Here is a 12,658-nt window from a genome sequence, read left to right as displayed (position 1 = left end):
AATAGTGATGGATGCAAAACGGAAAAAAAAATTTACTTTTATTTCCAAACAAAATATTGTCGCCATACATTGTGATAGGGACATAATTTAAACGGTGTAATAACCGGGACAAATGGGCAAATAAAATAAGTGAGTTTTAATTATGGAGGCATGTATTATTTTAAAACTATAATGGACGAAAACTGGCAAATAATGAATTTTTTCAGTTTTTTTTTCTTCTTCTGCGTGTTAAAATGAATTTACAGTAAAGTGGCTCTTAGCAAAATGTACCACTCAAAGAAAGCCTAATTGGTGGCGGAAAAAACAAGATATAGATCAGTTCATTGTGATAAGTAGTGATAAAGTTATAGGCTAATGAATGGGAGGTGAACATTGCTCGGATGCATAAAGTGAAAACGACTGATCTGTAATGATCAAAAATGCTCCTGGGGTGTACTCAATCTCGGGTGGGGGAAGCCCCTGGATCCTAATGAGGCTTCCCCCATCCTCCTCCATCCCACGGTGGTCTTTCACTGCCCCTCCGAGCAACGGGCATGTAAATATTTACCCTCCCGGCTCCAGTGCAGTAGCAGCTCTCGGCTCAGAAATAGGCGGAAATAGCCAATCCCAGTCGGGTCCGCTCTACTGCACAGGTCATCTGCGCAGTAGAGCGTACCCAACTAGGATCGGCTATTTCCGAGCAGAGAGCCGCAACAGCGCCCCCGCTGGAGCTAGGAAAGGTACATATTGCACAGCCTAACAAATTGTCAGCTACAGACGACTCTTTAAAGGACTTACGAGGCCAAAATCTGCCCCCAAAACGTAAAAGTTAACTACCTGCATGACTTTGTAAGGCACAGAGGACGCCGTCCCCGCCCTCTGTGCCGTTCCTCCTGGTCCCCTCTGCTCAATAGCCCCCCGAAAGGCTGCGACCCCACGGTCCGGGTCGGTATCCGCAGCCTGCATAAAGATGGCCGCCGGAGCTGGCCACGGTTGCGCAGTCCGCATAGCCGCTACTGCGGCTGCGCAGCTCTAGGGCCAACCCCCCCGATCCACGTAACAGGCAGCGTGGATCGGAGGGTTGGCCCTAGAGCTGCGCAGCCGCAGTAGCGGCTATGCGGACTGCGCAGCCAAGGCCAGCTCCGGCAGCCATCTTTATGCAGGCTGCAGATACCGACCCGGACAGTGGGGTCGCAGCCTTTCGGGGGGCTATTGAGCAGAGGGGACCAGGCGAACGGCACGGAGGGCGCGGACGGCGTCCTCCGTGCCTTACAAAGTCATGCAGGTAGTTAACTTTTTTTACGTTTTGGGGGCAGATTTTGGCCTCGTAAGTCCTTTAAGTGCTTCAGAAAACAGGACTGTATTCCACACAGTGGGTGGAATAGCTCAGATAAGCTCTTTTGCATAGATAACTGAAGTTTTTGAACTCTTCCAGTACTAAAAAACAATACGATACTCTTTTCTTTGCTACTCATGTTCTATTTCTTAGCTGTTCTACACATACAATTTACTATCTCATAAGTTTATTTTCGCTTCAGGTTTCCTTTAAAGCAAACTACAGCCACCCTCCCCCACCTCGCAGCGTCTTCTTGCACCCGTCGCCGTTCTGCGATCGGTACGTCTGGCAGAATGAGCGGCACAGAATGACAGCTGCACACAGACAGGACACTCGTTTCACATCAAGCATTTAATTCCAGTGACAAGCGCGATTTGATGTTTTGAACAAAATGTCATCTCTGCGTTCCCGAGTAATTCTGGATAAACCGCGGAGGCTATCAAAATGTAAATGAGCGTTCAAACATCCATTCCCCCCCCCCCCCCCCCCCCCCCCCCCCCCGCTTGTTTCCTTGCCTCAAATTGTTGTTTTGTTTGTTTTTCAAATGATTTTCTGATACTGTGAAAATATGATATTTTGTTCCAAAGTGCTCTTTAACTGTTGTCTCAAAGCAAATCTATCAGCAGACTCTGCTATAAGGAAAACCTGCTTACTGGTGACTGGTTTGCTTTAACTTAAATAAAACCTGTATTGAGAAAAACCTCCCCTGGGGGGTACTCACCTGGGCTGGGGGAAGCCTCCGGATCCTATTGAGGCTTCCCCTGTCCTCCTGGGTCCCACGGCGGCGGAGATGAAGCTCCCCAAACAGCGGGGATGTAAATATTTACCTTCCTGGCTCCAGCGCAGGCGCAGTATCGGCTCTTCGCTCAGAGATAGGCGGAAATAGCCGATCGCTGTCGTGCCGCTCTACTGCGCAGGCGCAAATCGCCTGCGCAGTAGATCGGACCCGACGGAGATCGGCTATTTTCGCCTATCTCGGTGCGGAGAGCCGCAACAGCGCCACCTGCTGGAGCCAGGAAAGGTAAATAAATCAGCGCTTATCAGCCTTGTCAAGGGAGGATTTCGGGACACTTCGGGGGAGCCAGCGCTGGACTGCCTGCAGCTACAGGGGAGGGGGAAGCCTCATTGGGACGCTGAGGCTTCTCCCTATTTTATTGATACAGGTTCTCTTTAAAGGGAACCTAATCTGAGAAAGATATGGATTTTTCCTTTTAAAATACAGTAATGCCAGTTGCCTGACTCCTCCTGTTGATCCTGTCTCTCTAATACTTTTAGCCACAGCCCCTCAACAAGCATGCATATAAGGTGCTCTGACTAAAGTCAGACTGGATTAGCTGCATGCTTGTTTCAGGTGTGTGATTCAGGCACTACTGCAGCCAAAGAGATCAGCAGGACTGCCAGGCAGCTGGGATTGTTTAAAAAGAAACATCCATATCCCTCTCAGTTAAGGTTCCCTTTAAAATTTGTATTTGTTTATGCTTTTTTGTTTAAACTGAACAATCAGCTTTTGCCTTCAGTGTCCCTCCCCTTCCCTTTTAAAGTGGACCTGAACTCTTTCAAAGGACGAAAGGAAAACCAAGAGGAATGCACCCTGTATGTATTTAGAGAGTTTAGCCTGGCTAATTCCCCCTCATCTGTGTCTAATCTCCTGTGTAATTTGATCTCTCAGCTGTGTCAGCTGGCTGCCTGGCAGAGCAGCTAATTTTGTAAGCACAGGGTGTTAACCCTATGTCTTCTTTCATGAAAGCAGGAAGTAGACACACTGCAGAGTCATTGCAGGATTTCTATCAGCTGTAACAAACATTTTTTTTCTTTAAAGGTTATTATGCTGTTGCTTATCTTTTTAGAGCAGAGAGGAAGTTCTGAGTTCATGTCCGCTTTAAAATGGAATGGGTGGGACTGTAGAAAGCAACGGTTGATTGGGTCGATTTTTTCCCCCCCTCTGAGACAAGAGACCTATGACTCCCATATAGATACTGCTGATATCTGAAGTCTGGTACATACATTTCATTTTGTTTGTGGAATGATTGGCCAATGTTACCACTTCTGTGTAGTATGAGGACTTACCGACACAATCTGTTCACAGTATTCATAATCTGTTGGTTGTCCTACCACATCATACATGTCAAACTCCGGCCCGCAGGCCCTCAGAGCCATTACATTTGGCCCTCAAGTGGTTTTACCATTTTGCATTATGTTTGGCCCACTCTAGACCACCAGGGAAGCTATATTGGAGGTAAAGCCCCAGAACACCAGGGAAGCCATATGTGGGAGGTAGGAGGAATGTGCTAGACACCAGGGAATTGTATAGGGGAGGGTGGGGCCTCTAGACACCAGGGAACTGTATAGGGGAGGGTGGTGGGGGTCTCTAGACACCCAGGAACTGTATAAGGGAGGGTGGGACCTCTAGACACCAGGGAACTGTATAGGGGAGGGAGGTCATTAGAAACCTGAGATCTTTATAAGGGAGGAAGGTGGCCAGGAGACATTGAGGTTGGCCCTCGACTTGGTCCCAGTGTACAATTCCAGCCCTCTTTGTATTTGAGTTTGACACCCCTGTACTACATGGAGGTTGTGAAATTGGCCAATCAAAATGATATGTGCCTACCAGCAGGGCTGTGGAGTCGAGGAGTCGGAGCAATTTTGGGTACCCGAAGTCTGAGTTGGTGTCGGTGATTTCATAAACTGAGGAGTCTGAGTCGGGAGTCTGATGATGTTTGTGTAAAATCCACAGCCCTGCCTACCAGGCTAAATTAATTATACGTATTGTATGCTGCACATTTGCCATATGTAGTGCGGAGGTTTATTTTGGTGAAGGAAGTGCAGTAGGTTTATTGAACTAGCACCTCCTACTGGTCAGTGCACTAACTGCAGATGTATACTTGCACCCCACCTGCTTTTTATTCCCCAGCTATTTTATTTTTGTGAGCGTTTGCAGTAACTGTTTGCGTAGACAACACATTTCTATCATCAGCACTGATTTCCACACTGCTCATGTGCAGCCGAAATGTCTTGAAGATTATGACATTCCACCAACAACAGACAAGCTGCTCTTTGTACAGCTTTCTTCAGACTTTGCCAGCTGTCAGCTTGTCCTCACAACTATCACTCCATGTCCTGTAAACATATTAAGGATTTTCCTTGTCTGGGTCAGGCCTCGGCGGGGGTCTGTGTATGGTTTACCTCCTTACGAGCCCTGAGAAAAAAATAAGAGAAACGCTCTAAGGCTTTGTTTAAATTGTTAGCCCCAAAGATCAGTGGCACGTGCCCCAGATCTATTCTGGGGAGCCCCAGATATGGTGCCTCAGTGGCGGGCATGCTGGGAGCTGTGGTGCATCTATTGGGATTATGCTGTGGTGTCTCTATGTGGGCACTGGACATACTAGGTGCTGTGGTGCCATTCCGGGTGCTGTGATGCCTTTTTGAGGGCAAGCAGGGAGCTGCCCCCATAGAAGCTATGCTAGGAGTTGTGGTACCTCAATGGGAAGCCCCTGGGAGCATGGGAGGGGGTCCACTAGAAGGTTAGGGAATGCTATGGTGGAACTGCCAGATAAAGTGGCGGCAGACCAGCCAGCACAGGTGCCAGGTGACTCTGCCTAGTTATGTTTAATTGACACTGCCTATTTATGTAACATGCTGCATTTTTTTTAATTAATGAAGGGAATGGAGGGGGGGGGGGGGGGGGGCTTTGATCGTGCTCTAGGCAATCTGTGGGTATATGTAAGAGTGATGTGCAGGTGCTCTGCAGGAAAAGTGATGTCATTGCATGCACCAGAGGTGCACCGTACAGGCAATCGCTCCTAAACTTGTGCTTCGCATAGCAATCACCAGTGATCATTCTCTGTGTCTGTAGTAGAGCATCTGTACACAGCCTCATCACAAGAGAAGCCAAATATACGGTAGATCGTTTATTAATATAATAATGTGTTTGTTTGTTTGTTTTAAGGCATCTTGAGGAGGCGGAGCACCTTATGGCCGCTGGGAAAGGTTATGGAGCGCAGGAGTTGCTGTTCCAGGCGGCTGATGATTGCCTCATTGGCCAAAGCTTCATATTTGCTGTGAAGGTAAATCCTAATATTGCTTTGCATTTAAGAGACTATGGCCCTGATTTACTGACCTGCGGTAAGATTGCTGTGCGCATGGCAGTTTTACCATTACCGGAGCTGACAGCGTAGCGTATGTTGCGCAATTAACGCATCCCTCGTTGTCTAAAGAGAATCTGTAACGACAATAGAAAAGAGCCCCTGGGGCCACCTCGGGAGGGTGAAGCCTCTAAATCCTAATGTGGTTTTCCCTGTTCTTCTCAGCCATCTGGATTCAGCGCTGGTTCCCCAGGACACAGAGCGGCAATATTTAACCACTTCCCGACCGCCCACTACACAGGGGCGGCGGGGAAGTGGAGCCCTGCAGGACGGCCTCACCCACAGAGGCGGCGGTCCATTTAAGGGCATGGGCGGAGCGATCGCGTCATCCGTGACGCGATCCTCCGCCGGCGCCTGTCACCGCTCGCTCGCCGCAACATCCCGCCGGCTATACGGAAGCGCCGGCGGGATGTTAACCCCGCGATCGCCGCATACAAAGTGTATAATACACTTTGTAATGTTTACAAAGTGTATTATACAGGCTGCCTCCTGCCCTGGTGGTCCCAGTGTCCGAGGGACCACCAGGGCAGGCTGCAGCCACCCTAGTCTGCACCCAAGCACACTGATTTCTCCCTCCCCTGCCCCAGATCGCCCACAGCACCCATCAGACCCCCCCCTGCCCACCCCCCAGACCCCTGTTTGCACCCAATCACCCCCCTAATCACCCATCAATCACTCCCTGTCACTATCTGTCAACGCTATTTTTTTTTTATCCCCCCCCCCTGCTCCCTGCCCCCTCCTGATCACCCCCCACCCCTCAGATTCTCCCCAGACCCCCCCCCCCCCAGACCACCCCCCCCTGTTTACTGTATGCATCTATCCCCCTGATCACCTGTCAATCACCTGTCAATCACCCGTCAATCACCCGTCAATCACCCCCTGTCACTGCCACCCATCAATCAGCCCCTAACCTGCCCCTTGCGGGCAATCTGATCACCCCCCCACACCAATAGATCGCCCACAGATCAGACATCAGATCACCTCCCAAATCCATTGTTTACATCTATTCTCTCCTCTAAACACCCACTAATTACCCATCAATCACCCATCAATCACCCCCTATCACCACCTGTCACTGTTACCTATCAGATCAGACCCTAATCTGCCCCTTGCGGGCACCCAATCACCTGCCTACACGCTCAGATTGCCCTCAGACCCCCCCTTATCAATTCGCCAGTGCATTAATTACATCTGTTCTTCCCTGTAATAACCCACTGATCACCTGTCAATCACCTGCCAATCACCTATCACCCATCAATCACCCCCTGTCACTGCCACCCATCAATCAGCCCCTAACCTGCCCCTTGCGGGCAATCTGATCACCCACCCACACCATTAGATCGCCCGCAAACCCGCCGTCAGATTACCTCCCAAATGTATCGTTTACATCTGTTATCTTCTCTAAACACCCACTAATTACCCATCAATCACCCCCTATCACCACCTGTCACTTTTACCTATCAGATCAGACCCTAATCTGCCCCTTGCGGGCACCCAATCACCCGCCCACACGCTCAGATTGCCCTCTGACCCCCCCCCCCCTTATCAATTCGCCAGTGCATTAATTACATCTGTCCTTCCCTGTAATAACCCACTGATCACCTGTCAATCACCTGCCAATCACCTATCACCCATCAATCACCCCCTGTCACTGCCACCCAACAATCAGCCCCTAACCTGCCCCTTGCGGGCAAACTGATCACCCACCCACACCAATAGATCGCCCGCAGATCCGACATCAGATCACCACCCAAGCGCAGTGTTTCCATCTATTCTCTCCTCTAAACACCCACTAATTACCCATCAATCACCCATCAATCACCCCCTATCACCACCTGTCACTGTTACCCATCAGATCAGACCCTAATCTGCCCCTTGCGGGCACCCAATCGCCCGCCTACAATCTCAGATTGCCCTCAGACCCCCCCTTATCAATTCGCCAGTGCAATATTTACATCTGTTCTCCCCTGTAATAACCCACTGATTACCTGTCAATCACCTATCAATCACCCATCAATCACCCCCTGTCACTGACACCCATCAATCACCCGCTGTCACTGACACCCATCAATCAGCCCCTAACCTGCCCCTTGTGGGCAAACTGATCACCCACCCACACCAATAGATCGCCCGCAGATCCGACAACAGATCACCACCCAAGCGCAGTGTTTCCATCTATTCTCTACCCTAAACACCCACTAATTACCCATCAATCACCCCCTGTCACTGCTACCTATCAGATTAGACCCCTATCTGCCCCTAGGGCACTCAATCACCCGCCCACACCCTCAGAATGCCCTCAGACCCCAGCCCTGATCACCTAGCCAGTGCATTGCTTGCATCTATTCTCCCCTCTAATCACACCTTGAGACACCCATCAATCACCTCCTGTCACCCCCTAGCACACCTACCCATCAGATCAGGCCCCAATTTGCCCCGTGTGGGCTCCTGATCACTCGGCCAAACCCTCAGACCCCCTTCCGATCACCTCCCCAGTGCATTGATTGCATCTATTTTCCCCTCTAACCACCCCCTGAGACACCCATCAATCACCTCCTGTCACCCCCCTAGCACTCCTATCCATCAGATCAGGCCCAATACAACCTGTCATCTAAAAGGCCACCCTGCTTATGACCGGTTCCACAAAATTCACCCCCTCATAGACCACCTGTCATCAAAATTTGCAGATGCTTATACCCCTGAACAGTCATTTTGAGACATTTGGTTTCCAGACTACTCACGGTTTTGGGCCTGTAAAATGCCAGGGCGGTATAGGAACCCCACAAGTGACCCCATTTTAGAAAAAAAAGACACCCCAAGGTATTATGTTAGGTGTATGACGAGTTCATAGAAGATTTTATTTTTTGTCAAAAGTTAGCGGAAAATAATTTTTATTGGTTTTTTTTCACAAAGTGTCATTTTTCACTTTATGCCCCTTAGTGCAGTTAGGGTGCAAAAAAGTGCCACACATGTGGTATCGCCGTACTCGGGAGAAGTAGTACAATGTGTTTTGAGGTGTATTTTTACACATACCCATGCTGGGTGGGAGAAATACCTCTGTAAATGACAATCTTTTGATTTTTTTACACACAATTGTCCATTTACAGAGGTATTTCTCCCACCCAGCATGGGTATGTGTAAAAATACACCTCAAAACACATTGTACTGCTTCTCCCGAGTATGGCGATACCACATGTGTGGCACTTTTTTGCACCCTAACTGCGCTAAAGGGCCCAAAGTCCAATGAGTACCTTTAGGATTTCACAGGTCATTTTGAGAAATTTCGTTTCAAGACTACTCCTCACGGTTTAGGGCCCCTAAAATGCCAGGGCAGTATAGGAACCCCACAAATGACCCCATTTTAGAAAGAAGACACCCCAAGGTATTCCGTACGGAGTATGGTGAGTTCATAGAAGTTTTTATTTTTTGTCAAAAGTTAGCGGAAATTGATTTTAATTGTGTTTTTTCACAAAGTGTCATTTTCCGCTAACTTGTGACAAAAAATAAAATCTTCTATGAAGCTCGCCATACTACTAACGGAATACCTTGGGGTGTCTTCTTTCTAAAATGGGGTCATTTGTGGGGTTCCTATACTGCCCTGGCATTTTAGGGGCCCTAAACCGTGAGGAGTAGTCTTGAAACGAAATTTCTCAAAATGACCTGTGAAATCTTAAAGGTACTCATTGGACTTTGGGCCCTTTAGCGCAGTTAGGGTGCAAAAAAGTGCCACACATGTGGTATCGCCGTACTCAGGAGAAGTAGTATAATGTGTTTTGTGGTGTATTTTTACACATACCCATGCTGAGTGGGAGAAATATCTCTGTAAATGGACAATTGTGTGTAAAAAAAATTAACAAATTGTCATTTACAGAGATATTTCTCCCACCCAGCATGGGTATGTGTAAAAATACACCCCAAAACACATTATACTACTTCTCCTGAGTATGGCAATACCACATGTGTGGCACTTTTTTGCAGCCTAACTGCGCTAAGGGGTCCAAAGTCCAATGAGCACCTTTAGGCTTTACAGGGGTGCTTACAATTTAGCACCCCCCAAAATGTCAGGACAGTAAACACACCCCACAAATGATCCCATTTTGGAAAGTAGACCCTTCAAGGTATTCAGAGAGGGGCATGGTGAGTCCGTGGCAGATTTCATTTTTTTTTGTCGCAAGTTAGAAGAAATGGAAACTTTTTTTTTTTTTTTTTTTTCTCACAAAGTGTCATTTTCCGCTTACTTGTGACAAAAAATAATATCTTCTATGAACTCACTATGCCTCTCAGTGAATACTTTGGGATGTCTTCTTTCCAAAATGGGGTCATTTGGGGGGTATTTATACTATCCTGGAATTCTAGCCCCTCATGAAACATGACAGGGGGTCAGAAAAGTCAGAGATGCTTGAAAATGGGAAAATTCACTTTTTGCACCATAGTTTGTAAACGCTATAACTTTTACCCAAACCAATAAATATACACTGGGTTTTTTTTTATCAAAAACATGTTTGTCCACATTTTTCGCGCTGCATGTATACAGAAATTTTACTTTATTTGAAAAATGTCAGCACAGAAAGTTAAAAAAATCATTTTTTTGCCAAAATTCATGTCTTTTTTGATGAATATAATAAAAAGTAAAAATCGCAGGAGCAATCAAATAGCCCCAAAAGAAAGCTTTATTAGTGACAAGAAAAGGAGCCAAAATTCATTTAGGTGGTAGGTTGTATGAGCGAGCAATAAACCGTGAAAGCTGCAGTGGTCTGAATGGAAAAAAAGTGGCCGGTCCTTAAGGGGTAGAAAGCCCTAGGTCCTCATGTGGTTAAATTGCCGCTGTACACAGGCGCAGTAGCGGCTTTCCACTTGGGTTCCTGTGGAAATGGCCAAGCCGGATTGGGTCCGCTGTACTGCACCGGTGCATACACCTTGCACATGCGCAGTAGAGCGGACCCGATCGGGCTTGACTATATCCACGGGAGCCACTACTGCGCCTGTGCGCACGCCGGCAATAGGTGATACAGGGCCCATACAATTTAAAAAGTGGTGTATAGTTTTGAATAAGCTTAGGGTAGCTTTGTAAGCAAAATTCCAAAATGTTACCTTCTTTTCACAATGAAACTTCTGTGGTTACAAATCTGGCTTTAAAATAAATCAAGCATGTTGAATTGAAAGGATTTCTATTAGGCTTTGTGGGAGATGCTGCTATTGGCTCAGCATAATCATGCAATTCAGACTGCAGTGGGCGGAGTTCAGACAGCTACCTGTAAGGATTGCACACTAAGGCAGGGGGTCAGTCACACAGCGGAAACAAGCATGCAGCTAATCCAGTCAGACTTCAGTCAAAACATCTGATTTGCATGCTTGGTCAGGGTCTATGGGAAAACGTATTAGAGGCAGGGGATCAGCAGGACAGCCAGGCAATATGCATTGTAAAGGAAATAAATGTCAGCCTCCACATCCCTCTCATTTCAAGTGAGAGGGATATGGAAGCTGCCATATTTATTTCCTTTTAAGAATTACTACCATGTTTCCCTGAAAATAAGACACTGTCTTATATTAATTTTTGCTCCAAAAAGTGTGCTAGGGCTTATTTTCAGGGGATGTCTTATTGGCACTGCATGATATGTCCTATGCTGGCCGCCTCTTATTGCTGCTCATTGTAATGTCACAGTGCCAATCAGGCACCTGTCATGTCATCCCTGCACACAGATGATAAACCTGCTGTGTGCAAGGATGACATGACAAGTGCCTAATCGGCACTGCACAATGTGTCCCCTTCTGTTCTCAGTGTGGCTGCTCCAGCCCCTTAGCCTGTGTCTCTGCTCCCCTGCATTATGTCCCCCTCCCTTCCGACCCCTGTGGCCCTCTGTCCCACCTCCTTGTCTGGGTCTCTGCTCCCCTGCATCATGTCCCCCTCCCTTCCGACCCCTGTGACCATTCTGTCCCGCCCCCTTGTCGGTGTCCCCCGCGCCCCGTGCACGCTATATGTAATGGCAGCCAGCGTGTCTTACTGTAGCCATGCTGTCCGGAGATCTCTGGGGATCATTCAGGGGATGCCTTATATTCAGAGAAGGAATGAAATTGCAGCTAGGCCTTATAATCAGCGGATGTTTTACTTTAGGGGAAAGACTGTAGTTGCCTGGCTCTCCTGCTAATCCTAATCCTCTAATACATTTAGCCATAGACCCTGAACAAGCATGCAGCAGATCAGGTGTTTCTGGCATTATTGTCAGATCTGACCAGATTAGCTGCATGCTTATTTCTGGTGTGATTCAGACACCCCTGCAGCTAAATAGATCATCTGGGCTGCCAGGCAACTGGTATTGTTTAAAAAAAAAAATATATGGAAGCCTCCACATACTTCTCGCTTCAGGTTCCCTTTAAGTGACATTTCACAATAAAAAGAAAAAACTTACATTTTTTATTCCTGTGTAAACTCTCATATTCCTTTGCACATGTAAATCACAAAAACAGTTAAAGAGTAAAGGCAGCCATACACTGGTCGATGTGCCATCAGATCGACCAGCTGACAGATCCCTATCTGATCGAATCTGATCAGAGAGGGATCGTATGGCTGCCTTTACTGCAAACAGATTGTGAATCGATTTCAGCCTGAAACCGATCACAATCTGTTCAGCTACTCCTGCCGCCTGTCCTCCCCCCCCCCCCCCCCCCCCCCCGCGCATACATTACCTGACGCTGGCTCCCGGGCATCTTCTCCACGCTGCACCGCTCTGTTCTTGCTCCATCTCGGCGCTTCCTGTGTCACTCCGTGACCAGGAAGTTCAAATAGAGCGCCCTCTACTGTTTAAACTTCCTGCCGGGCTAGAAGAAGTGAGGCATGCCGGACCTGGAGACCAGAGCGCAGACGGAGCAGCGGTGACCGGGAGACTGCAGTCGCGCCGGCGGAGCAGGTAATGTATGCGGGCTGGGCGGGGGCAGCAGCAGCACCACCACCACAACAGATTGTGAACGGTTTCAGGCTGAAATCGGTTCACAATCTGTTTGCTGTAAAGGTAGCCATACGATCCCTCTCTGATCAGATTCGATCAGAGAGGGATCTATCTGTTGGTCGAATCTGATGGCAAATCGACCAGTGTATGGCCACCTTAACTGTCAGACTGCAGAAGCTAATTTAAACCTCTATTCTCCTGAGTTAAACAGTTTAGAAGGAAGCTCAAAAGCCATTAGTGAAGATAAAAATCTCAGT

The 12,658-nt window shown here is 47.9% G+C and overlaps 1 protein-coding gene across 2 annotated transcripts in view; it reads left to right on the top strand.

Moving 5' to 3' along the window:
• LOC137543627 (DNA damage-induced apoptosis suppressor protein-like) overlaps nucleotides 1-12,658 on the top strand; it is a 36,777-nt gene that overhangs the window by 20,745 nt on the left and 3,374 nt on the right. For both annotated transcript variants that reach the window (XM_068264757.1, XM_068264749.1), the window contains one exon: nucleotides 5,262-5,379. In XM_068264757.1, coding sequence (XP_068120858.1) covers nucleotides 5,262-5,379 — 118 coding nt within the window. The remainder of the gene's footprint in view (nucleotides 1-5,261; nucleotides 5,380-12,658) is intronic.

This window comes from Hyperolius riggenbachi, chromosome 2 (genome assembly GCF_040937935.1).
Source record: "Hyperolius riggenbachi isolate aHypRig1 chromosome 2, aHypRig1.pri, whole genome shotgun sequence".
Lineage (NCBI taxonomy): Eukaryota > Metazoa > Chordata > Amphibia > Anura > Hyperoliidae > Hyperolius > Hyperolius riggenbachi.
This window is presented reverse-complemented; position numbering and strand designations above follow the sequence as displayed.